This window comes from Mytilus californianus, unplaced genomic scaffold (assembly GCF_021869535.1).
Source record: "Mytilus californianus isolate M0D057914Y unplaced genomic scaffold, xbMytCali1.0.p SCAF_19, whole genome shotgun sequence".
NCBI classification, from domain to species: Eukaryota; Metazoa; Mollusca; class Bivalvia; order Mytilida; family Mytilidae; genus Mytilus; species Mytilus californianus.
The window spans coordinates 7,359,033-7,386,509 of record NW_026262667.1 but is presented as its reverse complement, the minus strand read 5'-3'; the positions used below and the strand labels follow the sequence as shown (position 1 = coordinate 7,386,509).

The 27,477-nt window shown below is 32.2% G+C and overlaps 1 protein-coding gene across 1 annotated transcript; it reads left to right on the top strand.

Annotated features, from left to right (window-relative positions):
* Window positions 1-1,203: 1,203 nt before the first annotated feature.
* On the top strand, window positions 1,204-26,835 carry LOC127727193 (eukaryotic translation initiation factor 4E type 3-like). The gene is made up of 7 exons (XM_052234642.1): window positions 1,204-1,381; window positions 8,584-8,656; window positions 9,660-9,754; window positions 11,979-12,039; window positions 15,097-15,163; window positions 24,812-24,967; window positions 26,308-26,835. The coding sequence occupies exons 1-7, from the start codon at window positions 1,224-1,226 to the stop codon at window positions 26,364-26,366; spliced, it is 669 nt and encodes a 222-aa protein (XP_052090602.1). The 5' UTR covers window positions 1,204-1,223; the 3' UTR covers window positions 26,367-26,835.
* The last annotated feature ends 642 nt before the right edge of the window (window positions 26,836-27,477 follow it).

Sequence of the window (27,477 nt, the reverse complement as noted above, 5' to 3'; positions counted from 1 at the left end):
CCTGCTCCACATGTGGCACCCGTCGTGTAACTAATATTAAGAATTAACAATTCAAATATACATGTAAGAAAATTTACTTTTACATAATGTATATGTACATCACTAATTAATAAGTAATTATTCAGATAAGAACACAAATGTTTATATAACAATAATCAGCCTTTTCATTTCTATCTAGGAAGAATGACATGACCCTGTAGGGTGTTTATTTAGCTATATGATTGCATAGCAATTCAAATTTATTTACTTAAAAACACTGCAATAAAATGCAACTTTGGATTATTGAAATAATGCTTGGAAGGTATCCTAAAATGTGCAAATCTTGTATTCTGCCTACATAGAATTAGTGGAAAAGAGAATGAAATTGAATTTTCAATCTTCTAGAAACGACTCTCAATGGTTATCTGTATAAAATGTATATATTTAGCTATAATACTATGAAACTACAACAAGTCTTTACTATTTTGTGTTGAAATAAGCTTAAAAAACCATATTGCCCAGTATTACCCGTTTCTGGGAGTTTTGCCCAGCCCGGGAAAACCCGGGTTTTCCCACCTGGGTTTTCCCGGGCGGGTAATACTTTGCCAACCCTGATTTGAGGGGGGTCTTCATTTCCGTTTTCTTTAATTTTATCTAGGACTTCTGTGATATAGCAGAGACTTATATATATACAGGAACATATATCGATTGACAGTTAGATATACTGTTCCCAGATATATAGACATGTATTTTACGGTCTCTCGTTATAGTAGTCTCAGATTTTATATGTAATTTTTATCTGCAGTACTTAGCTATTCTTTATTTTTTTGTGAATGATGCCAAGAATTTATAAATTAAATGTTCTCACAGGGACTTGTTTTTGATATTTTCCTTATCTATTCACCCTGGGACATACTGGTTCTCGGCTGACTAATATTACACTTTGTTCAGTGTAGCGTAATACAAGCGGCCTGACTTCCTAGATTCACCTAAATCTATTTTAGCACTAAAATCATTTTTTATTCTCTAGTTTTGTAACAAATTGAAGGCATACTTAAAATGTACGATGGGAACTAATTGTAAATAGTGTGCGTACATAGTTGACTCAGTTTCAAGAAGTTTAGCTTTTACCCTCAAAAGAGGGGTGTTCCTAAATAGAGGAAGCTCCTATACGGAGAAAAGAAGACACCTAAGTTCAAGACGTAAATATTTTGATCACGTGATTGGACTTCGCCAATGCTGTCATGGCGGTCTCGAGCATCAACAGTTTGGATGGTTTAAAATCCATCAAAACAATGCCAGTGGGAAGTCCAAATCTACCTCGTTCAACCCTCAGTGAAATACATTCACAAGAGGAATGTGGTATACCATTAAATACACGATGGACATTCTGGCTTGACAAGTAAAAACATAATAATATTCCTCTTTGGATAAAAAGCTAATATTTTTACATGACGAAAATTACCATTACTTTCAGTTTGCACACACAATTCACTATTTATTTAGTTTAACGATTTAAGCAAAACATCATAGAAAAGTGTCGATTTGACAACATTGTTGCCAAACATACAAACATATTTATTTCAAATTTGGAGTCTGTTACTAGTGTTAGTCCAAATAATTATGAGCCTTGAAAGGTTCTTTTAATTTTTTGCTGTGACACCCTAGTCCAAATAATTATGACGTCTTGAAAGGCTATTATATTTTTTTTCTTTGACGCCTTACATCGACGTAAGGCGTCAAAGAAAAAAAATATAATAGCCTTTCAAGACGTCATAATTATTTGGACTAGTGACGCCCAAGATTGGCAAGAAGCAAAAAATTGAAATAGCCATTCAAGACATCATAATTATTCGGACTAGAAGTCTGTGGTATTTAACAGATAAATATATATAGAGTGGGGTGCTCATTTTTGCCACATAAACCTTCCATATTACACCTTATCGCTATTTAGTCCAATCCGGAAAAAACAGTCATTTAGACAACTTCCTGTTTGGGTCAACAGGCAGCAAACAAAGGTCATCAGTAACGAGCTGAGGGAGGGAAAAATTTAGAAAGCGATCAATAGGAAACTTTGATAGATTATGATCCACCTTTTCCAAACTCAAATTATCGTCAAAAAAATATTTTGTTTGAAGTATTTACGATGTTTTAAACAGGTCTCATTAAAAAGTATTATGCATGGTGTATTGTTTAAACAGGGTCCCAGATAGCTTCAACTGGATGAAAAAGTTGTGTAATTTTAGAACTTATCTGGAATGGAATAAATAGCGATTAGGTGTATTTTCACCTATGGCTGATCTACATTCAAATTTCGAAAACTTTTTATTCAATTTTCCAAAATTATTATAAAACTAACATGTCGGATGAAGGAGGATCTTCAAGGTTTTTAGGTCTACAGATTAACACAAACTTTAGTAGAAATCAAGAATACCGCATATCAGGGGGACACATTTTCACCGTAATCTATGACTCAAAAAGATTCATTAACATTGTTATATTAAACAGTATGTTAATGTGTGAAATTTGCTTGAAGCAAAAAACACACTATAGAGATTGAAAACTGACCTAAAATATTTGCTTCCCGGTACTAACTGTCATGACTGTGCATGCATAGTTTTCAAGATACTATTATTATGTCTTTTAAACAAATTATATAATTGCACTGAGCTGCATTTTGTTTTAAAAAGAAATGCCTGCTCATATTTGAAATGAAGAAAACTATCCAGGAGCCAGGAGGGCCTAGATTACCTGATAAAAAATCCATATGGTGTATTGTACAATGTAGACACAAAGTGCATGCACGCAAGAAAAATGAGCAGTGGAAAGCGTGAAAAGAATTTGCAATTAAACGTTGATTCTGATTATTTGTGAAAAAACCTAAAAAGCTTTTCATATACAAGGAAACAAAATTTCTGGGTCATATTCAATGTACATTTTGACAGTAGCTACCATTTGATTAGGGGAAGAGGTTCATCATTTCATGTAAACGTCATTGTTTTTAGCATAATTACATTTATTTTTGCAAGTTAACTGTTATATACCTCTATAAACAAATGATAAATCGTCGATATGGACACTGTTCAACCAAACAAATAACGCATACATACTTCCCATCTTTTCATGCATCCTTAGAAAATTGCATAACAGTGAAAAAGTGTCCTCAGCGAATATGGGCCACCAACTGTAATAAGATATTTACAAAAATAGCAAATTAAATAAACTATGTTACTGTAAATTCAGAAATTATTGCGTGCATTTATTATTTCGATTTTGTCATTTTAGACTAAAATGCGATTTCAATTTTTGCGATATTGAGAAAAATTCTGTTTAATTCATATAAAAAAATTCAAAATGCAAGTTTAAATTATTGAGATTATAACCCTGTCACATTTTTGTCGAGCCTTCGACTTTTGTCGAAAAAGAGAGACATAGCGATCCTACATTCCGTCGGCGTCGGCGGCATCCACAAATATTCACTCTGTGGTTAAAGTTTTTGAAATTTTAATAACTTTCTTAAACTGTCCTGGATTTCTACCAAACTTGGACAGGAGCTTGTTTATGATCATAAGATAGTATCCAGAAGTAAATTTTGTAAAAAAAAAATTCCTGTTTTTCCGTATTTTACTTATAAATGGACTTAGTTTTTCTACCAGGAATCATTACATTCACTCTGTGATTAAAGTTTTTAAAATTTTAATAACTTTCTCAAACTATCCTGGATTTCTACCAAACTTGGACAGAAGCTTTTTTATGATCATAAGATAGTATCCAGAGGTAAATTAAAAAAAAAAAATTCCTGTTTTTCCGTATTTTACTTATAAACATGATAAATGGACTTAGTTTTTCTGCCAGGAAACATTACATTCACTCTGTGGTTAAAGTTTTTAAAATTTTAATAACTTTCTCAAACTATCCTGGATTTCTACCAAACTTGAACAGAAGCTTGTTTATGATCATTAGATAGTATCCAGAAGTAAATTTAAAAAAATAAAAATCCTGTTTTTCCGTATTTTACTTATAAATGGACTCAGTTTTTCTACCAGGAAACATTACAATCACTCTGTTGTTAAAGTTTTTAAAATTTTAATAACTTTCTTAAACTATCCTGGATTTGTACCAAACATGGACAGAAGTTTGTTAAGGATCAAAAGCTAGTATTTAGAAGGAAATTTTTATTAAAATTTTGTACTTGTTTATCCATATTTAACTTACAAATGGACTTACTTTTTCTTCGTGTTAACATTACATACAGTCTGCAGTTAAATTTTTTAAAACATTTATTAGATTCATAAACTATCCTGGATTTTTACCAAACTTGGACAGAAGCTTCTTACAATAATTATAGAATAACTAATCGAAGAATTCAAATAGAGAAAAATATTCAACGAGTGACCGAACAACACATTAATTCACGAATGCGCGTAGCGCATGAGTTAATTATCAGTGTTGTTCGGTCACGAGTTGAATATTTTTCGATATTTGAATTCTTTGATTAGTTATTCTTTTTATTACATTGGAAAATGGCTTTTTTGTGAAATTAAAGTAGAAAATGTAAGGAACTATATCGTTTTCTACGCATTCACAATTTGTTTTGATCCGACGTTATCGACGTCTTGACAGGCCTATTGTTGTATGATGTCAGAGGAGTGAAATAACCACGTTTATTTCACATGTGAAATTATCGGTTTTTATTTCACTGGGAAATCAATGTAATTCATTGCAACCAATGTAATAAAAAATTTTATCGAGAGGAATATTTTTATTAAATATTTTCCTCATCTTATTTTTGTTGAGCCTGCGATTTACAGCAAAAGTAGGCGAGACACTGGGTTCCGCGGAACCCTTACAAATTTTTCGCAATAATTTCTGAATTTACAGTATGGGAAAGTCAATGTTCAGTTTGTCAAATTGCGCTTGAAATTATCTGAAAATCAGTTGGTTAATACAATTCTCAGAAGTGATTAATTGTATTCTTCAACATTAAGAGTAAATGGTACAATGAGTTATATCTAAATTTTTAATTATAGATAATAATGTAAATATTTTAAAATTGAATTCTGTTTAAACAGAATATTTTGTTTCATATATATTTATATGGACCTTTTGAGTCTAAAATAAAGATTATCTTATCTTATCATGCTTATGTTTTGACACAAGATATTATAAGAACCTTATGTTTCAGGATTTAAGTACCATTCAAATCATTAGTACAGTGTTCTCCCCAGGCCCTTAAAGGACCGCGGGCCCGCGATGTATAATTTTCTACCGTGGTGGTATCGTTCTTGCCGCGATGTATAATTTTTCTCCGTGGTGCTAAAATTTTCGGTAAAAAAATCGTAAATCGGTAAAGTTTTAAACGACTTGATAAACCTTTTCCGTGGGGTATAAAATTTCAGATGAAAATTGACCAGTTCAAACCAGTTCAAACAACTTGATTGTTTACACCACGTGATCGATTTACCTTTTGAGGTTAACCTTGATGATTGGATTTAATTGATGTACATGATTCTTTTGTGTTTTAATTAATTAAGAGATCATAATTAATGATCAGACTTGTGAGGGACGAGCAGACATTTGTTAATTAACTCTATTACTCCAGCCTTTGGTTATAAATAACTTGCGTATTTTAAACGTGTTGGAGTTACTTCCCTTGAATTAGCTTATTACAAATAAGTGCTCCTAAAATATCATCTATCATTGAAAATAGAAATAAAGTACAAATTGAATGCAAAATTATATAAGAATGTTACCTTAAGGATAAAAACTTTCTTTGAACATACCAACAAAAATATATTGCAAATTATTTTTGATAATCATACTTTTATTAATGCACAGACATATTATAATAAATAGGTAGTATTTTCTAATTGGTAATTGATTTCTTCCTAGTCTTTAAACACTGATTGGAACTCATTTTAATAAAGATAAAAATAAACTGATTGGAACTCAGCTTGATATGATATGTGGGTGTACATATAGATGATATAAATTTACTTTACATGTCTATCTACCAAGTAACACAATAATGATTCTAATAATAATTGTATTGTTGTTTAAAAGAATCATGTTTAAAGCTATGGAAAATAGTTTTTAATTTACTAGAGGTTCTGCATTAAAATTTAATCTTGTTTAAATTTAATTGTTATGGTGTAATCTAACAAAAATGGGGAAAGTGTAGTGTAACTACAAGTATCAGGACAAATTGGCTTGATCAAAATATAAAAAGTGACTTAAGTTTAAAGACTAATAGTGCTTTCTTTTATTTATTCTTAAAAGAAATTAAAGTATACAAACTGTTTATTGATTTACTTCTTTTTTTACCAGTAATTTTTTGACCCAAAGTCTACATAACACAGTAAACAAAACAAAGACAAAAAGGTAATGACACAAAAACTGACAAGAAAAAAAAAAGCAATGCAACGCGACACAGCATATTGTACAAATCATTTTGACACGCGTTACCCTGGTGCTATCCAAAAATCCTGGGGAGAACACTGATTAGTATGATATAAAAATCAGAAGATGTGGTATGATTGCCAATCAATGAGACAATCTCAAACAGAGACAAAATGAGGTAAAAGTCAGCAACTAACCTTCAACAATGAACAAAACCCATACCACATAGCAAGCTATAAAAGGCCCTGAAATGACAAATGTAAAACAATTCTAATGAGATAGGGGGGGTGGGGTCCAGGGGATGGAACCCCCCCTTTTTTTGGACAATCAGTGCTTTTGAATGGGGACATATGGTTGGAACCCCCCCCCCCCCTCTATCCTGGGTTGGGAACCCCCACTTTTGAAAATGTCTGGATCCGCCCCTGGTCACAGTGTCATATGATGCATTTCCCCCAAAAATGACCCCAGGTCAACTGGGGCTGTTCATTCAAAAAATTGAAATAAGGATCTCGTTTATAAATGATGATGCCAATATTTACTTTAATGGTCAAGGGTCAGTTACTGTCAGTTACCATCAACTGTCATATCGTGCCTGAAAAGAAGCATTTGTGTAAAATTAAATGCATCTTACAGTACTGCTCAGCTGTTATCTTTAGAAAAATCTGTTTTGGTTGATTTGATTAAGAATAAGACTGGGAAATGCAGAGTTTTCTGGGGTTTTTTTCTTTGTGGGAAGATACATGTGTGTGAGCAAGACAAAAATTTCTTTTATAAGAATTATGAAAGGTTTATTAGTTTGAAAATAAATTTCATTGCTCCTATTGAATATTGTGTAATTTGTTGATTTCAAGTGACACAAATTCATGATCAGCCCAGATTTAGGGAGAGGAAGAAGAGCTTCAGAATTTGGACATGTTGGAAGGAAGGGAAATATGTTTCGTTAATTTCACATTCCACCTTCTCTTCTTACCACATCAAAATATAAAATTTATGTTCAGATTAAGCAAAAATTTCTATTATTTAGTGGCTAGATTCTGAATTGATGGTAATTGTCTCCTCATACTCTTGCAATTTCACGCATTAATCACCACTCCAGTACCTCACTTTACATTAGTTAAAAGAGGATTTAAAGTCAGTCTGTGTTTCTAAATCTAACTTTTGATAACCCATTATATTTTTCTAAAAAAATTTCAAGGGAGTTCGTGTTAAAAAATATTTGAGAAAATTGTGAATTTCTGACTAACTGGTACTGGGGACAATTATGCTCCTCTTCAATAATGTAAATTGTTGATTTCAAGTGACATAAATCTCTCTTAAGTTCAGATTTAGAGAAGAAAGAAGACCTTCTGAATTGATGGCTGGAATGATGATATGTTTGGTCCATTTAACATACATGACATACCTTCTTCTTTCCTCCCTACACTATAGCAAAAATATGAAATTAATGTTCACATTAAGCAGGTGTTAATTCTCTCATTTAGAGGCTGTTTCATTAGTGACAGTTACTTGTCCTCGAACCTGTAAAATATCATGCAAAAATCACCACACAAGTAACTTGCTTTTCAATGCTAATAATAAGAGTAAAAGTCTGAGTCTATGATGCTTCACCTAATTTTTGGTAATCCTTCATATACTACAACGATAATTCAAAATTGAGTATTAGAAAAACTGAATTTATGACAATAATTGCTACTAGACCAGAAGAGGATCAAGTCCATATAGGGCTATACTAAACTAGCCTTTACTCTAAACCTTACCCTTACCTAAAACTAGCTATAAAAAGGGACCCTTATCTTAAACTGTCCCTAGCCTCACCCAGCCCATATACATGTAGAGCTATACTAAATAACATTTACTCTTAACTTAACCAAAACCGAACTTTGAATAACCCTAAGCCTCAATCTAACCCTACAGTACAGGGTACCCGAAAGTAAAGTCATTCACATTTATAAGGAATATCTTTGTTTCTTATTCTTTCATGTACATAGTTAGTTTGTTTAAAATTTGAAAGCATACATCATGTACATGAAACGGTTTTGTCTTCAATATTCAATATCCATAAATATTTACCCAATTGTTGAAAATAAGGCCTTTTATGGTTGGAAAATTGCTCTTTGGATTTACGTTCACTGTATCTATCAATTCACAGACTGATAGAACTGAAAATTAATTTGGTCATAAAATTATGAATCTTTTTTTCTTCAGATCAATTCCTGGTACAACTGTAGCACAATATGAGGCAACAATGAGGAAGTTATATACAGTCAGTACAGTACAGGTTTGTATACTAATACCGTATATAAGTTCAGGCCTTGTGGTCATAAAAATTTCGAGCACGATTTAAAACTCAGACTCAGAATTTAACCAATCAAAATCCTGGATTTGGTGTTTCGAGCACAAATTTTGTACTCCGAGTACTGAGTAAAGTTTTATGACCGAGAGCCCTGGTGCCAATATTACACTGTAGAAGTTATATACAGTCAGTACAGTACAGGTTTGAATACTAATACCGTATATAAGTTCTGGTGCCAATATAACACTGTAGAAGTTAAATTTAGCTAGAAAAGGACAGGTTTGTACGCTAAGGAAGCTGTGTCTGTGGTCTCGTAGCTTGCTTGTTTTGAGTAGTGGAGGTCATAGGTTCCAATTACAGCTGGGTCAAACTAAACACTAGAAAATTGGTTTTTGGCTGCTTCTCTGTCAAACATGTACATAACATTTAAGAGTAAGAGCAAAGCCTGGACAACCCAAAGTCCAACTAATGTGTCCTCGTAGAGTAATATGTCTTCCTGCATATTGGTACCTTGTGAACTCACACGCTAAAATAAAATCACAGTCTGTCTAGTACAAAGTAAGGGTCATATTCATATCATAGCACGTTTTCGTCCTGATATACTTGAAATATTTGCATCTGTACATAAAACACCAATCCATCATCGTTATCTGTACAGGCTATGATTTTATTTTTTTTCACCAATGTTGATAGGTAATTTCTTGGCTTATGACATTGCACACAAACAATTCTGAGATTGAAAAATATTTTTTTATTGTGTCCATGTTAATCGAAAGAGAAATTTCCAAGCAGTTGTGTTCACGTTAATTTAATAAGCAACTTCCAGCTACCTAGTCAATTCCTATCATTCATTTGTATCTATTCTGGAAAAATTGCGAAAAAATCAATTTGAAGATATAATATGCATCATCATTTTAATTGCAAAATGAATTTTTAGAACAGTGCAGTTTTCTTTATTTTTGCAATATGTTTAGATTATTATTTGAAGGGTTTCTGGAGTGTTTATAACAACATACCAGATGTTGACAAGCTGAACGTCAGATACACTTATCATTTAATGAGGGAAGAAAGAAGACCTGTTTGGTTTGTATTATGATTTGTTTTACATACATACACTTAAGTTTTATTATCCTTAAAATATCAAGATTTATTATTTTAAATGTGTTTTATCTCTGTCCACGTGCTTCACAAGCATGTAACATAATTATCCAATTCAGCACTTATAACCAATTGATAATTATACAGATAAGTTAAAAGGATTGCGCCATAACAATTGCAATTCTTCAATACTGGAAAATAAATGTAAGATTGATGAAGGCAGTTTCTGTATCTTTGTAATAGAACATAATTAGCAAGAATTTAAATGAGAGATTTTATTATTGTGACATCCTCCACCATGTAAATTGAATGCCACAGATATTATAACGTTGACAGTTTTTTTGGTATACTTGCATATTCATTGACTCTGCTGCTCTCAAAAAAGTTTTCAGGAATTATCAAAATATGTGAGCAAAGTTAAATGTATAAAAATAAGGAGATAGGTATGATTGGCATTGAGACAACTATCCACCAAAGTTCAAATAAAGTGGATGTAAGCAATAACTGTACGGCCTTCAACAATGAGAAAAACCCTTACCATATACTGAGGGGCCTGATGGGGGGGTCTCATCACGATTCACGAGTTGATTTTTTTGTCAATCACGATTCACAGAAAATAAATTTCCATGATCACGGATCACGAAAATATAAAAAAAAAAAAATCTGTAGAAAAACGGATCACGATAGCGAGAATGCACCGATCACGAATAACGAAAATAACCCATCAGGCCCCTCTATACTGTATAAACATTAATTTTCATGGGGTTAAAATTTCGTGGTTTTGTATCCAAAAGTAAGTTCGTGGGGATTAATTTTTTGTGGTTTTTAAGTTGAGAAAAAAATTATGTAAATGTCACTTTATAATTGACAATACTCAATAAAACTGATCTTAACTTTTGACGTTGGGAAAAATCAATAATGCGTTTAATAGTGACAGTGAGCACTAATTAAGTTTTGTAAACTTACGTTTTATCATTCGTTCATTGTAACAAGAAGTGGATTAAAAGTTCTAAAATACGTGAACCAGCCTTCCCAGGATTGCCTTCACCGAGCCGTGCAACTTCCGAGGATGATGCAACAGCAATCACGGCAGCAAATGAAGCGATCGGAAGTTTAAGTGATTCCCCAAAAGCTTCACCTTCTAGACCGGGTAAAAGGAAACAGGGAGAATATGGATCATATTCGCCTGAAGAATTAGGGCAATCAAACCTGCACACGCTAACTGGCTTTTACACGCCTTTGATGTTTTATCCAAGGACAATGATTGTGTAATAAATGGATTTCGGCTTGCGGGCATTACAGACACATTAGACTGTTAAATGATATTGATTGACAGTTCTTGATCATGATTTATTACTGTACAAACAAAAGATTAGTTAGGATTATCATCTGACTGAAAGAAAACGTTTTAATATTTTTATTGTGTAATCAATTAACCTATTATTTTCATTGAATGCATTTATGATCATCATTTATTTAATGTCAATATGATTTTGTCTGATTAAATAATGTAAATATTTACGTATTTTGAATTCAGATTTGGTAAATCTACAGTTAAATTTTCGTTGGGGTTTTAATTTCGTGGATAATTCTTATCCACGAAATAAACGAAATTAAATTCCCAACGAAAATTTCTGCATTTACAGTAGTTGGCTATAAATGGCCCTGACATGAAAAATATGAAACAATTCAATTGAGAAAACTAACAGCCTATTATTTATAACAAAACAATTAACGAAAAACAAATATGACAGACATGAACCAACAACAACCACTGAACTACAGACTCCTGACCTTGGAAGGCACATAAAGAATGTGTTCTCTTCTTTTCAGTCATGCATTATATTTTGTAATACTTTCATGTAAAGTGTTACAGATCATCAGTGTTCTTAGGGCTTTCAAAAAAGGATATTAGGCAGGCAGACTTTTTTAATGCAGATTTGAATCTCTATATCCTCTGTAACTAAAGGCATTAAGCTAAACCAATCAAGGTAACCTTGGAGAGTCAATGGCAATAAATCTTTTCACAGCACATGGAAATGGTTACTTCATACTTTTGATATGGTTTTCTTGAACTGGCAGTAACTGAAAATTGCCACCAGCTGTATTTTGTCGCGAGATGAAAATAAAAATCTTGATCCCTGATTTTTAGGCTTTGGTCTTTTATTTACTGTCTTTTATTCATCTCTTAAATGTATATTTTTTTCAGGGAAGATGAATTTAATTGTAATGGTGGGAACTGGAGAATAAAATGTCACAAATTTGAATCTGTAAGTACCAGTTGATGCTATATGCTTAGAATGGCTTTCAGAAATCTGTATTGCTGTAGGCCATGATAGAATAATATGGTTACTAAACATTTATACATTTACAGCTGTGTAACAGTATACATAGTTTCAGAAATACTGAATTTTGTTCCAATTGCCATTCTTTTGAACTATTACTTCCCTTTTACTTCGAAAAATGTATTGAAATAACAGTTTTCATTCCATTTTCAGCCATTTTCCAGCAGATATTGAGCTGATATTTGATTTATAGTTTTATAATGATAGTAAAAGATGAAGATATGAGTTGTGTTCTGGTTGAACTTCTTTTTTCCTGAATATTGCCATTGGTTTTGGAAATTTTCATAAAAGTGACAGTTTACTTCTCCATTTTCATCCTTGCAAATATTACCTTATACATGTATTAGGATTATGAATGTATAACAGTTAGTTTCATATCACATAAGAGTCGCTGTTTTGTTGGCATACTGTTAACCCAATTATGGCCGTAAGAAATAGATGAAAATAATAGTTTTGTATCCTTATTCAGATCTTCTGGAAGATAATTAGGTGATACATTGTTTATTTTGTTTACACAGCATTATGCAATAAGAATTTTTTCACCTACATTTTTTTGCTTTATATTTCATATAATAACACATTTTTTCAAAAAAATAATTTGAAGGCATTTATGGTTGGATATTAACCGACCTTATGTTGAAAGATATGGAATTGTCCGAAGTATATTTGTGCAATAGGTCATAAGTTGCGTTGCGGGGGAAATGGAAATACCAGGCGTCCGTCCGGTCTTGTTAGCGCTCTCACATGTAAAATTCTTGCCAGATTTTTATAAAACTTATACTATAGGTTAAAATCAGCAATATCTCGGACAAGTTCTATATTGGTGGACGATGGACTTTTTTAAAAGAGTTATGCCCATTGGAAATATAAAATATGTGCAACATGGGGGACATTGGAACTCTGTTCTTTTATTTACAATTTAGTTTGGTTGAAATATTAAGTAAATTACTGGATAAAAAATAATACTTGTGTTTACATCATCAGAAAATGAGACCAGTTCAGGTCAAAAACATAACCGAAAAGATTAATAAACCTGTAAAAATTCTGCTTCTATTGGAATCAAGTTGCTCCAAATTTAACCAGAAATGACATCACAATATATATTTGAAATGAATAGTTTTGTCGCAAAAAGCTCGACAAAGGGATAGTGATCCGGCGGCGGCGTTAGCTAATTTCTTAAAAGCTTTATATTTTAGAAGGTGGAAGACCAAGATGCTTCATACTTTGTATATGGATGCCTCATGTTACGAAGTTTCCGTCAGTTACATGTCCAATGTCCTTGACCTCATTTTCATGGTTCAGTGACTACTTGAAAAAAAAGTTAACATTTTTTGTAATGTTAAATTCTCTCTTATTATAAGTAGTAGGATAACTATATTTGGTATGTGCGTACCTTGCAAGGTCCTCATGCCTGTCAGACAGTTTTCACTTGACCTCGACCTCATTTCATGGATCAGTGAACAAGGTTAAGTTTTGATGATCAAGTCCATATCTCAGATATTATAAGCAATAGGTCAAGTATATTCAGTGTATGGAAGGACTGTAAGGTGTACATGTCCAACTGGCAGGTGTCATGTGACCTTGACCTCATTTTCATGGTTCAGTGGTTATAGTTAAGTTTTTGTGTTTTGGTCTGTTTTTCTTATACTGTATGCACTAGGTCTACTATATTTGGTGTATGGAATGATTGTAAGGTGTACATGTCTAGCTGGCAAGTGTCATTTGACCTTGACCTCATTTTCATGGTTCAGTGGTCAAAGTTAAGATTTTGAGTTTTGGTCTTTTTTTCTAATACTATATGCAATAGGTCAACTATATTTGGTGCATGGAAATATTTTATGATCTATATGTCAGTCGCGCAGGTTTTATTTGACCTTGACCTCATTTTCACAGTTCATTGCTCAGTGTTAAGTTTTTGTGTTTTGGTCTGTTTTTCTTAAACTATAAGCAATAGGTCAACTATATTTGTTGTATGAAAGAATTGTTAGCTGTACATGCCTGCTTGGCATGGTTCATCTGACCTTGACCTCATTTTCATGGTTCATTCGTCAAAGTTTAGTTTTCTTGGTTAATATTAAGTTTATTTGACAGTTGTAATAAAGCTTTATTTTTAGGACTATCAACATAATATCAATGATTAGTAAAGAAGGCGAGACATTTCAGCGTGTGCACTCTTGTATGAAATATATATAGCAAAAAATTGTAGGTGACAAATACTTCTTCCATAAAACTGTTATTGTATAATGGGAAGTTACATATCTGAGTTTTGTTATGGTTGACCTAATAACAGCTTTGGGACTAAAATTTATGAAGATTATAGTCTTAGCAATCCTATGGATATAATGCTGATGTACATTATGTCTCGCCTGCGATTAAAGTCGCGGAAAGCCAGACGTAGGTATTGCTTTGGGGGTGACCGAAGAGGATTCGTCAACAATTGTTAAGTTTTCTGCTTAAGTCAGATTGATAGCACTACTTGGAATAGATCAGTGATATTTTGTATAAAGTTGCATTACATATCAGTTTGATTTCTAGGCCCTGCCCCTAGGTCAAGGTCCAGCTACTTTCAATTAATAAGCAGTTTTCAATGGAAGTTTTATGCTCAAGATAGTTTGATAGGAACTACTTGTGATAGATAAATGATATTTTCTATGAAGTTGCAAAACTATCAGTACATATCTATTAGCGACTATTTCGAGGCCCTGCTCCCTAGATCATGGTCCAGCGACTTTGAATTGATTAGCAATGTTGCTGTCCATGAGATTGTCTTTTTTTTCAAATTTTCTGCAATCAGGCGAGGCATATCTCTGTGTCAACAGTTTATTTAAAGAATAACTATATTGTATTTCATATTGCCGACTTATAGAATTTTATAATAGGGTAACATCCTCAATGCAGCTTTACATTACACACTATTTTATTATTGTTAATTGTATGTGTAAAAATATCATATACACAGTGTTTCCATATTTTATTTTATAGGTAAGAGTATGGAAAGAACTTCTGTTAGCAGCAATTGGAGAACAGTTTTCTGATTGTTTAGCTGAAGGTAATGAATACGTGCCAAGCATTAGAATGTTTTCGTTTTTATGTCGTTGTCGTTGTCGTCGTCGTCCGAAGACATTTGGTTTCCAGACAATAACTTGAGTATAAGTGTATGGATCTCTATATGAAATTGTACCACAAGGTTCCGTACCACAAAATGAAGGTTGGACTCATTTTGGGGGTTGTCTTAACTGTTAAGGAATTAGGGGGCCAAAAACAAGCATTTTTCTTGTTTCAGGACAATAACTTGTGTATGAGTGTATGGATCTCTATGAAATTGTACCACAAGGTTCCATACCTCAAAAGGAAAGTTGGGATTGATTTTGGGGGTTATAGCCTAAATACATGTAGTTAAGGCATAAAGGGCAAAAAAACTAGGATTTTCTGGTTTCCAGACAATAACTTGAGCATAAGATTATGGATCTCTATGAAATTATACCACAAGGTTCCATACCATAAAAGGAAGGTTGTGATTGATTTTGGGGGTTATGGCCTTAACCTGTTAGGAAAAAGGGTCCAAAAACAATACTTTTCTAATACTTTGTATAAATTGCTTATTTCTTGACCAATTTCAATGAGGTTTAATTCAAAATTCTTGAATTCTTAGGGTTCTTTGATATGCTGAATCTAACCATGTATACAGTTTTGGATTTTGGGCAACGTTTTTAAATTTATCCACATTGAGGTCCAAATTAAACGGTCCAAAATTAAACTTTGTTTGATTTCAACAAAATTTGAATTCTTGGGTTTTTTTAATATGCTGAATCTAACAGTGTATTAAGATTTCGGATTTTGGGCCTCATTTTTAAATTGAAACATGTTGAAGTCCAAAGGGTCCAAAATTAAACTTTGTTTGATTTCAACAAAATTTGAATTCTTGAGGTTCTTTGATATGCTGAATCTACCCGTGTATTTAGATTTTTGAATTTGGGCCCTTTTCAATTGGTCCACATAAAGGTCCAAAATTAAACTTAGTTTGATTTTAACAAAAATGAATTCAAGGGGTTCTTTGATATGCTTGAATCTAAACATGTATTTTTGATTTTGGGTCCAGTTTTTAAGTTTGTCCAAATTGGGGTCCAAAATTAAACTTTGCTTGATATCAACAACAAGAGGCTCTCAAGAGCCTGAATCGCTCACCTGTATTTCATAGGAGAAGATTTTTAAATGTTAGCAAACTTGATGAACAAATTGTGTAAAATTGTCTTTAAAGGGCAATAACTCCTTAAGGGGTCAGTTGACATTTATGGTCATATTAACTTTTTTGTAGATCTTACTTTGCTGAACATTATTGCTGCTTACAGTTTATATATATATCTATAATAATATTCAAAATAATAAAAAAAAAATGCAAAATTTTGTTAAAACTACCAATTCGGTGGCAGCAACCAAACAATGGGTTGTTCGATATGTCGGAAAATTTCAGAGCTGATAGATCTTGACCAATTGAACAATTTTTGCCAATGTCAGATTTGCTCTAAAAGCTTTAGTTTTTGAGATATAAGCCAAAAACTGCATTTGACCCCTATGTTCTATTTTTAGCCATGGCGGCCATGTTTGTCGATGGATCAAAACTTCGGATACAATTTATATACTAGAAACCCTAAGGAACATTTAGTTAAAGTTTGAAGGTATTTGGCTCAGTAGATTCAGAGAAGATGTTTGAAATAGTTTACGACGACGGACGACGACGGACGCCAATTGATGGCATAAGCTCACATGGGGCCCTTCGGGGCCCGGTGAGCTAAAATTTGAATTCAATATATGGGGTTCTTTGATAAAGTTAATCTAACCATGTATTTAGATTTTAGATTTTGGGCCCCGTTATTAAATTGGTCCACATTGAGGTCCAAAAGATCCAAATTAAACTCTGTTTGATTTCAACAAGAATTGAATTCTTGGGGTTCTTTTATACATGCTGAATCTTATCATGTATTTAGATATTGGATATTGGGCCATAATAGGTAAAAGTCCAATTTCAATTTTTTAAGTTCTTAGACCACTTTCATTCTGTGTCAGAAACCTATGCTATGTCAAATATTTAATCACAATCCAAATTCAGAGCTGAATTGCACAATTAATAGAAATTGTTAGTAGATTCATAGTTAAAAACAGATGTAACTCAAATTCTAATTTTAGAAATTATGTAATTTGTGACCTGTAATTGTTAATTTCTGTGTCATTTGGTCTCTTGTGGAGAGTTGTCTCATTGGCAATCATACCACATCTTCTTATTTTTGTCCCCCGTGCAACCCATAGCAGGGGACATAGAGATACCGGGTGTCCATCTGTCCATATATCCGTCTGTCAATTCAGTCTTGTTTGCACACTCATGTGTACAATCCTTGCCAGATTTTTATGAAACTTACATCATAGGTTTATATCAGCAATATCTTGGGACAAGTTTGAAAATCAGTGCTGTTCAATTATTTTTAAAAGAGTTGTGCCCCTTGGAAACATTAATTATATGGTAAACTGCATCGTTAGCGCTCTCGTGTGTTCAGTTCTTTCAAGATTTTTATGAAACTTATATCATAGGTTATATCAGCAATGTCTTGGACTAGTTCTAAAATCAGTGCCGATTTATTATTTTTAAAAGAGTTATGCCCCGCTGTCTCAGAAACCTATGCTGTGTCAAATATTTAATCACAATCCAAAATCAGAGCTGTATCAAGCTTCAATGTAGTGTCCATACTTGCCCCAACTGTTAAGGGTTTGACCTCTGAGGTCGTATCAAGCTGTGCACCAGCGGAGCATTTTTACTTTTTTCTATTTTCACAAATTCATTCTTTTGCTTTGTAATCTTTTTTTATTACGTTTTCTTACTTTTTGATACTAATTCAGTACCCTTTTCCAATTAACATATTGTTCAAAATCATTTTTGTGCACTGTTTTCATTTAAAACTATGTAATAGTAAAAACTTAAATGATTTAGATTTTCAACTGCTTTAAAATTTCTGAGGGATATGGCCACAGACCACAATTAAATTCTCTATTAGTTCTTTATAACGTTTTGTTTCATTAAAAAAAATGCTCCGGTTCTTTTTGTCAAATATTTTGTGTGTGTAAAGTACAGTACTAGTCCAAACATATATCAAACATTCAGAAATATCGCTCCCAAGCATCTTACAAATTTAGCCAATACACATCCATACCCCTATGGACAAGTCAAGAGATGTTCCGAAAACTGTAAATATCACCTTTTTGCACCTGGCCTAATTACTCTTTCCATATCAAAATCAGTTAAAATACAACATCCAAAAGTTTATTTCACCTCTCTTCTTTCATTTCCATCCAAAAAAATCTAAGAAATGAGTGAGGAAGGGAAAGAAAAAAAATTAAGAAAAAATACACTCTAATTAAAAGGAACTATATTCGTGGACAACGAAAAGCGGGATCATTAATTGTGGTCTTTGGCCTATTAGGGGTCTAAACCTTGACCAATTCTAATAAAACTGGGTATGATTTAAGCTTAGTGTATTATGAAACAGTTTACAAAGTTTCAAAGCCATATGATACCAATTATAAAAATTGTGGCATTTTTTATATCTGAACTTTGGGTGCTGAATTGTGGCGTTGAATTAGAATAATTTCAACTATCAAATTTGGGCTTCTAAAAACCAAAATATACCAAAACTTACACTTTTTAATGTCTCTATGTATAAGTTATCACCTATTAAAAGCAACAGATAGCATACTTCATGTTTCAGACTTATAAAAAATGGCCAGAAGTAAATTTCATATGGGCCTGTGCCAAAAAATAGAGGTTTTCAAATGAAGTGAGGCCTTATATGCAATGTAATATTTTTCACTTACCACAATTTTCTGAAGTTGCTAAGTTATAAAAAAACCTTTTACATGTTATAAATGTACTTTTAATGGAAATATAAGTTTCAAATAGCATAACACATGTGAATAAAATGGTCTTCAGCAATGTCAAGCTTAAAAAAACAGGTTGTCAATTTAGGTCGTTCCCCACATTTGCATATTAAAAAGCATATAAATGATATGGGAGATGAAGATATGCTTCTTTTTGCTCAAATCTTTGCTCAGATATGATAAAACATGGAGCCTGGATGTAACAAGACTGTCACTTTCAACTATATATGTAGACAGTATGATCTAATGCAAAGTTATTTACTTTACTTTTTAAAACCGGCATGAAATTTCAGCATCAAAAGGCCAATATTTTAACCACTAGCTATCAAACAAAAGAAAATAAAGGTAGTCTGTGAAACAGACAAGGTCAAACAACCAGTAATAAGTGCTTTTGATACAGTTTCAGTGAAATCTGCTAAAAGGAATTCAACTTGTATGTGCATAGAACCTCATTTTTCACTTGCTTCATACTGACCGTTAGACTAGGACCATTAAAGCAGCACATTTTGCACTCTTATTCTGATTTTATCTACTTTTTATACGACCGCAAAAAAATTTTGTGGTCGTATATTGGTATGACGTTGGCGTCGTCGTCGTCGTCGTCGTCGTCCGGCGTCGTCGTCCGAATACACATTGGTTTTCGCACTCTAACTTTAGTTTAAGTGAAAGGTTCTCTATGAAATTTTACCATAAGGTTCAATACCTCAAAAGGAAGGTGGGGATTGATTTTGGGGGTTATGGTACCAACAGTTAAGGAATTAGGGGCCAAAAGGGGCCAAAAAGGGGCCAAAAATAAGCATTTTTGTAACTTCCAGACATAACTTGTGTGTTAGTGTATGGATCTCTCTGACATTGTACCACAAGGTTCCATATCACAAAGGGAATGCTGGGATAGATTTTGGGGGTAAATGGCAGATTCCATATAAGAAAGTGAAACAACTCCCATAAGCACGTTAGGCAAAAATCATAAGCAATGAACTTCTGTTTTTGAATACATGCTTTACTAATAAAGATAAAGACAATTTGACCCAAAAAAAAATTATTAGCATCATCCTTTTTACATAAACGAAGCCTTAAATATTATGTTTCTGACATAAGATTTGACAGACTTTATTGTTTCTGACATAAGATTTGACAGACTTTATTGTTTCTGACATAAGATTTGACAGACTTTTTTTTTTCTGACATAAGATTTGACAGACTTTATTATTTCTGACATAAGATTTGACAGACTTTATTTTTTCTGACATAAGATTTGACAGACTTTATTATTTCTGACATAAGATTTGACAGACAAATTGAGTTTCTGACATAAGATTTTGACAGACTTGATTCTGACATAAGATTTTTCATACATAAGATATTTTGACAGACAATATATATTTGGTTTTTTTTTCTGACATTGGAAATCAAATCCTAGTTGAAAGTCATTTTTAAAACTCCTGGAAAATACTGCAGCCTGACATCTAACAAGATTTCACTACAGGTCAAAGAACTTTAACTGTTAGCACATTCAAATGTTTCAGACATAAGAAAACAAGTTTGACAGATCTTATGTAGGAAACATATAAGTTAAAACTATTGCTTGAATAAAGTTAAATGAAAGAATCAACATGTGTTTTTTCTTATGCACAGCATGACTTACAGTTTCAACTGGCATATATTGGAACCTACAATGATTTTGAAAGTTTTTACAGCGATGTTCCTGACATAAGATTTATTGACAGACACTGAGCTATAAAGCAAGATATTTGAAAGTGAAAAAAAATATATATCATAGATGTTTTTGACTAAAAAAAGTAACAAATTTGGGAATAGGGATGTTTGAATAACCAGACTACACTAGTAAATACCAGTATACAAGTGTCAAAATAAAGCATTGCAACACATAAACATTGTGTAAAAAAATGGGAGTTAATTCTGTCAAAATTTTTGCATTTTTTCAACTTGTTTTAATCATTTCTACTTTAAACGGAAACAATCATATCCAAAAATTATTTTTATAATTTCTTCTAACATCATTATTCCTCAAAACATTCACAGATTATCTTTAAAATAACAGTAATTATTATTTTTATTTATTTATTCATTTTGACAGACATTTCAATTTCTTATATGGAATCTGCCGTTTGCCTCCAAATTTTAGGAATTAGGGGCCAAAAAGGGGCAAAAAACAAGCATTTTTCTAGTTTCATGACAATAACTTGTGTGTAAGTGTATGGATCTCTCTGACATTGTTCCACAAGGTTCCATATCACAAAGGGAATGCTGGGATTGATTTCGGGGGTAATTGCCTCCAAATTTTAGGAATTAGGGGCCAAAAAGGGGCAAAAAACAAGCATTTTTCTAGTTTCATGACAATAACTTGTGTGTAAGTGTATGGATCTTTATGAAATTGTACTACAAGGTTCCATATCACAAAGGGAAAGCTGGAATTGATTTTGGGGGTAATTTCCCACAACGTTCAGGAATAAGGGGCCAAAAAGGGGCCAACAATAAGCATTTTTCTAGTTTCCAGACAATAACTTGTTCAAGTGTATGGATCTCTCTGAAATTGTACTGCAAGGTACCATACCACAAAGGAAAGGCTGGGATTGATTTTGGGGTTAAATCCCTAGAAATTTGAGGAATTAGGGGCCATAAAGGGGCAAAAAACAAGCATTTTTCTAGTTTCAGGACAATAACTTGTGTGCAAGTGTATGGATCTTTATGAAATTGTACTGCAAGGTTCCATATCACAAAGGGAAAGCTGGGTTTGAGTTTGGGGGTAATTGCCGTAAATGTTTAGGAATTTTGGGCCAAAAAGGGGCCAAAAAATAAGCATTTTTCTAGTTTCCAGACAATAACTTTTGTTCAAGTGTATTGATCTCCCTGAAATTGTACAGTAATCATACATGTGAACCTCCCGAAGGGAATACAATAATCCCGTTTTCAGGGGTCTCCTCCCGACCTCCCGTTGAAGACAAAAAAATCCTGTGTATGAAATATTTCATGAATGAAAAATTTCAGCCCAACATATCTGGTGTAACTGACATTACCTGAAGTTATATTTTACCTGTTAATCAATTAACATGATAATTATATGGCTTCACTTGTCACCTTGGGTGTCAAACATACTGGTAATCAACGATTTTTACATCAGGCTAACTGCCGTTGTGTAATAAAACTTTGTATATTTATAAATGAATGTTGGGTTACTTCCCTTGATTTATCCTGTTTTAAGTTACTTTCCCTTAAATAATGTAAATTTTTAAAAGAATATAAATAAAATATAAATTGAACAAATAATCAAAAAAGGATGGTAATTAAATGATTTTAAATGTCTTAGGACAAATAAAAAAATAATAATTTGAAAATTATTTGAGGGTTCTATACTTCCTTTCAAGGCTTAAATTGAAATTTATATATTAACTATGACCCATGAATACAGTTCGAATGTGTTACTTATCATGCATTAAAAATCTACTTGCATAAAGATTAAAATAAAAGATCTACTTGCAGATAGATAAGCAAATATTATGATTGCAATGAATAATGGAAAAAAAGTTATGACCTAAAAAATTTAAAGAACATACTTAAAAAGAAGAATGTTAGATTGAACAAGTTGAAAGTTTAAAAAGATAGAGAAAATTTATAAGTACAAGGGTACTATAAACATAATACATTCGGATGGAAAGTTGAAGAAAGCACACTTTAACAGACAATTTCTACAGCACACGGTTACATTTATGACAGAATTTATGTCGATTAAAAACCTCCTGATCTGAGTCCTAATCTCCTGACCAAAATTTCCCAAACTCCTGATCTTAGTTTCACAGTCCATCATATGTACTGCAAGGTACCATACCACAAAGGGAAGGCTGGGATTGTGTTTGAGGGTGATGAATCATAAGGGGGTTCAAAAAATTTTGGGGGGAGGGGGATTTTTTTCCCTTTTTTTTCTTTGAAATTTTCCATTTTAAATTGGTTATTTCTGATTTATATATAAAAGCAAATAATAATGATATGGTTTGAATAGATAAATTAAAAATTTTTAAGTTCTTAGACCACATTCATTCTGTGTCAGAAACCTATGCTGTGTCAAATATTTAATTACAATCCAAATTCAGTGCTGTATCAAGCTTGAATGTTGTGTCCATACTTGCCCCAACTGTTCAGGGTTCGACCTCTGCGGTCGTATCAAGCTGCGCCCCAGCGAAGCATTTTATTTTGTATGTTTAGTGTTCAAAAATGAGTTAAACATCTACATTAGATACCACAAACACAAGTAGAAAATCAGAAAAACCTGTGAGAGAGAAAGTAAGCATGCTACTTTTGTAAAAATATTGAAACAACTGAAAAAGTTCAATTTTGGGCATGTAGGCTGAAATGTCACTTTTTTACAAAATTTCTATCAAATAAAAGTGGAAATCATTTATTCTCATGTAGTTTGACAAATTAATACCAATAGATCATTCAGGGAAGTTGTCAAAGTACAAATTCAATATTTCCTGAATTTCACCTCTTAGGCCACAGACCACAATTAAATTCTCTATTAGTTCTTTATAACGTTTTGTTTCATTAAAAAAAATGCTCCGGTTCTTTTTGTCAAATATTTTGTGTGTGTAAAGTACAGTACTAGTCCAAACATATATCAAACATTCAGAAATATCGCTCCCAAGCATCTTACAAATTTAGCCAATACACATCCATACCCCTATGGACAAGTCAAGAGATGTTCCGAAAACTGTAAATATCACCTTTTTGCACCTGGCCTAATTACTCTTTCCATATCAAAATCAGTTAAAATACAACATCCAAAAGTTTATTTCACCTCTCTTCTTTCATTTCCATCCAAAAAAATCTAAGAAATGAGTGAGGAAGGGAAAGAAAAAAAATTAAGAAAAAATACACTCTAATTAAAAGGAACTATATTCGTGGACAACGAAAAGCGGGATCATTAATTGTGGTCTTTGGCCATATATGTATCTATAGATGGGGAGGATCTAAACTGTCTTGTATTTCATTCCTAGAAGTATGTAATGAACACACAGCCAAAAAGGTTTTGAGCTCACATGACCCAAAGGCCTAGTATCAGCTGTTATCATCTGTTTACATGGAATCCACATGTTCATTTAAAACAAAACTACAGTGTTTTACAATCATCTCTAGGATGTGTAGTTTCTAAATTATATCAGATATTCTGCTAATCAACAAACATGGCCACTGTACTTTATAATATTTTGAAGAAATGCCTTTGTTTATTACTTAAAGAAAATAGAGCAAAAAATGTGGAAACAAATCTTTATAATGTACATGTAATAAAGGCCAATTGCTACCAAATTTACAGTAGAAGATAAGTTTATAATTTATGATCACCTTAAAGAACAATGTTTGATGACCTTAAGTGCCCTTATATGATGCCCCTCTGTTGCTAGAAAAGAAAATTTATTTTCCAAAAAAATCAATAAACATATAAGTAAAACATTTTGTGAAGGACCTAATAGTGCAGATTTTGTTTGAATGATATACTTATGTGTAATCCCCTGTTATAATTATGGTTGATCACTAAAGATAAATAAATTGACCATATGGTCATATAAAAATAAGATGTTGTATGATTGCCAATGAGACAACTCTACACCAGAGACCAAATGATGTAGAAGCCAGGTTTGTTGATATACTGTTTTGGCCAATTTTGTTCATAATCCGACAGCTTCTTTTAATGTGCCCTCTATTCTTAGAAATTAGCTTGCACACTGGATGTTCTATTAAAATTATAATTGTTTTACAGGTGATGAAATAAGTGGAATGAGTATTAGTGTACGAGAAAGAGATGATATATTACAAATCTGGAACACTCAAGCTTTATTACACGAACAAGCAACAGTTATAGATAAAGTCAAAGAATTACTACCTGATGTTCATTTTCCTGCCATATTTTATAAAGGTAAGTAGGAACTATTAAGTATATATGAAAGTAATTTACTGCTTATTGTCCCCCGCGCAATGCGTTGCGGGGGACATAGAAACACTGGGCATCCGTCCGTCCGGTCTTGTTAGCGCTCTCACGTGTACAATTCTCGCCAAATTTTTATGAAACTTATATCATAGGTTTATATTAGCAATGTCTTGGACAATTTGAAAATCAGTGCCAATCAATTATTTTTAAAATAGTTATGCCCCTTGGAAACTTTAATTATATGGAAAATTTTATCGTTAGCACTCTCATGTATTCAATTCTTGCCAGATTTTTATGAAACTTTTATCATAGGTTTATATCAGCAATGTCTTTGACGAGTTAAAAAATCAGTGATGATCAATAATTTCAAAAAGAGTTATGCCCCTTGGAAACATTGATTTTATGGAAAATTGCATTGTTAGCGCTCTCATGTGTACAATTCTTGCCAGAATTTTATGAAACTTATATCATAGGTTTATATCATCAATGTCTCGGACAATTTTGAAAATAAGTGCTAGTCAAATAATTTTTTTAACGACTTATGCCCCTTTGAAATATTAATTATAACAGTTTTCGACTTTTTTTTCTTTAAGTTATTTCCCTTGTACCTTGGATAGATAAAATATGTGCAATGTGGGGGACATTGGAACTCTGTTCTTTTATTAATTTACTGCTTACATGAAATTTGAACAATTAATTTAATGCTTACATGTAATTAGAAGAAAAAAAATCAAAAAAGAAGAATCAGGTAAATGACAGTAAGACAGCAACCCAGGTACACAATGAAATCCAATTACTGTAAATTCAGAAATTATTGCGTGCATTTATTATTGCGATTTTGTCATTTTAGACTAAAATGCGATTTTAATTTTTGCGATATTGAGAAAAATCCTGTTTAATTCATACAAAAAATTTCAAAATGCGAGTTTTAATTATTGCGATTATAACCCTGTCGCATTTTGCGCAATAATAAAAACATCGCAATAATTTCTGAATTTACAGTAGTATTATAATAGTATTTTGGTGATTTGATGTAAGAGGGTAAATTAAATCCCCAACTAAAATTTTACAAATATAAAAAAAACAATACTTTACATACAGAAACCTCATTAATTAATCTCAATGAAATTTATTTTAAGATCAATCCTTTGAAATTTTAACCCAAGGAAAATTCTTTTTTCAAGAGTATTCAGGACCTTTTACTTGTGATTTCTTAATTTAAGTATTAATTTATTTACAAATCATATCCATCTTCAAAGTATGCTTTATTGTGAAAGTTTGAAAAGAATATTTTTAAATTTGATGTTATAAAAGTTCTTCTGTTTCAGCTTTCCAGACACATTCAGCATTTGAGGGTGATAAACACAAGTCAAGTTGGAAAGGATGAAAGAAAAAACCAAAGAATGTCAAAGTTATTTCCCAAGCATTCACATATTATGACATAATCAGTCAACATGTGGTACTCGTGAAGATTGAATGACCTCATTATTGTGAGAAAACTAGGAATCATTAATTAAGTATGAATGATGAAGAATACATGTTTCTCAAAAGTTAAGCATGAACTTGATAAAAATCTTCAGGAAATAACAATCCTCCTATATCATCTGTAGAGCTCTCTGTGTTATGCCAGATTTATAAAATCAAGATAAGATGAAAAAGGAAAAAAGCAACGTACTATTATATTAAACTTTTTACAGAAATCCTGGGTATCATTGTAGATATCTTTTTAAAGATTTAAACTGCTGTAAATGTAGCTGTCTCAGATGCTATATTCATGTTAGTATCACAACATATTTGTTTTACAGTTATTGTAAATATCCAGCGGAAATGTTTATCATTAAAAAAAAGATTATGTTTAGATTTTGATGAAATACAGAGTGAATGTTATTTTTAAGGCTTGTCTGTGGCACCGCATTTCAAAGAAACTAAAAAAAATGAAGAATTTGAGACTAGAGCAAAATATCTTTTTATATTTTCTGTTTACTGAATAGCCATATATAAAACATTATGAAACACACATATTCTCAATTTATAAAAAAGAGACGAAAGATACCAAAGGGACATTCAAACTCATAAGTTGAAAATAAACTGACTAAGTGAAAAAGAAATACAGACAAACAACAGTACACAAAACACAACATAGAAAACTAAAGACTGAGCAACATGAAACCCACCAAAAACTTGGGGTGCTCTGGAAGGGTAGGCAGATCCTGCTCCGCATAAACCTGTTAGGTCAATTTAAAGAACAGTTTCTATTTGTATAAAAAAAATTGACAATTTAAAGAACAGTTTCTATTTGTATAAAAAAAAATTGACAAACTATCTTTTGACATGAAAAACAAAAACCGAAATTTGGACATTATTGTTATAATAATGTGGCATGCTCAGTTCCATTTTTGACAGGGTAGATCCAAATTGAAAGAAATATTCCTGCTGGCTATTTCAACTTCATTTTTGCCCTTTATACGTGATTATAAGAGATTTTGGACAATAAGTGG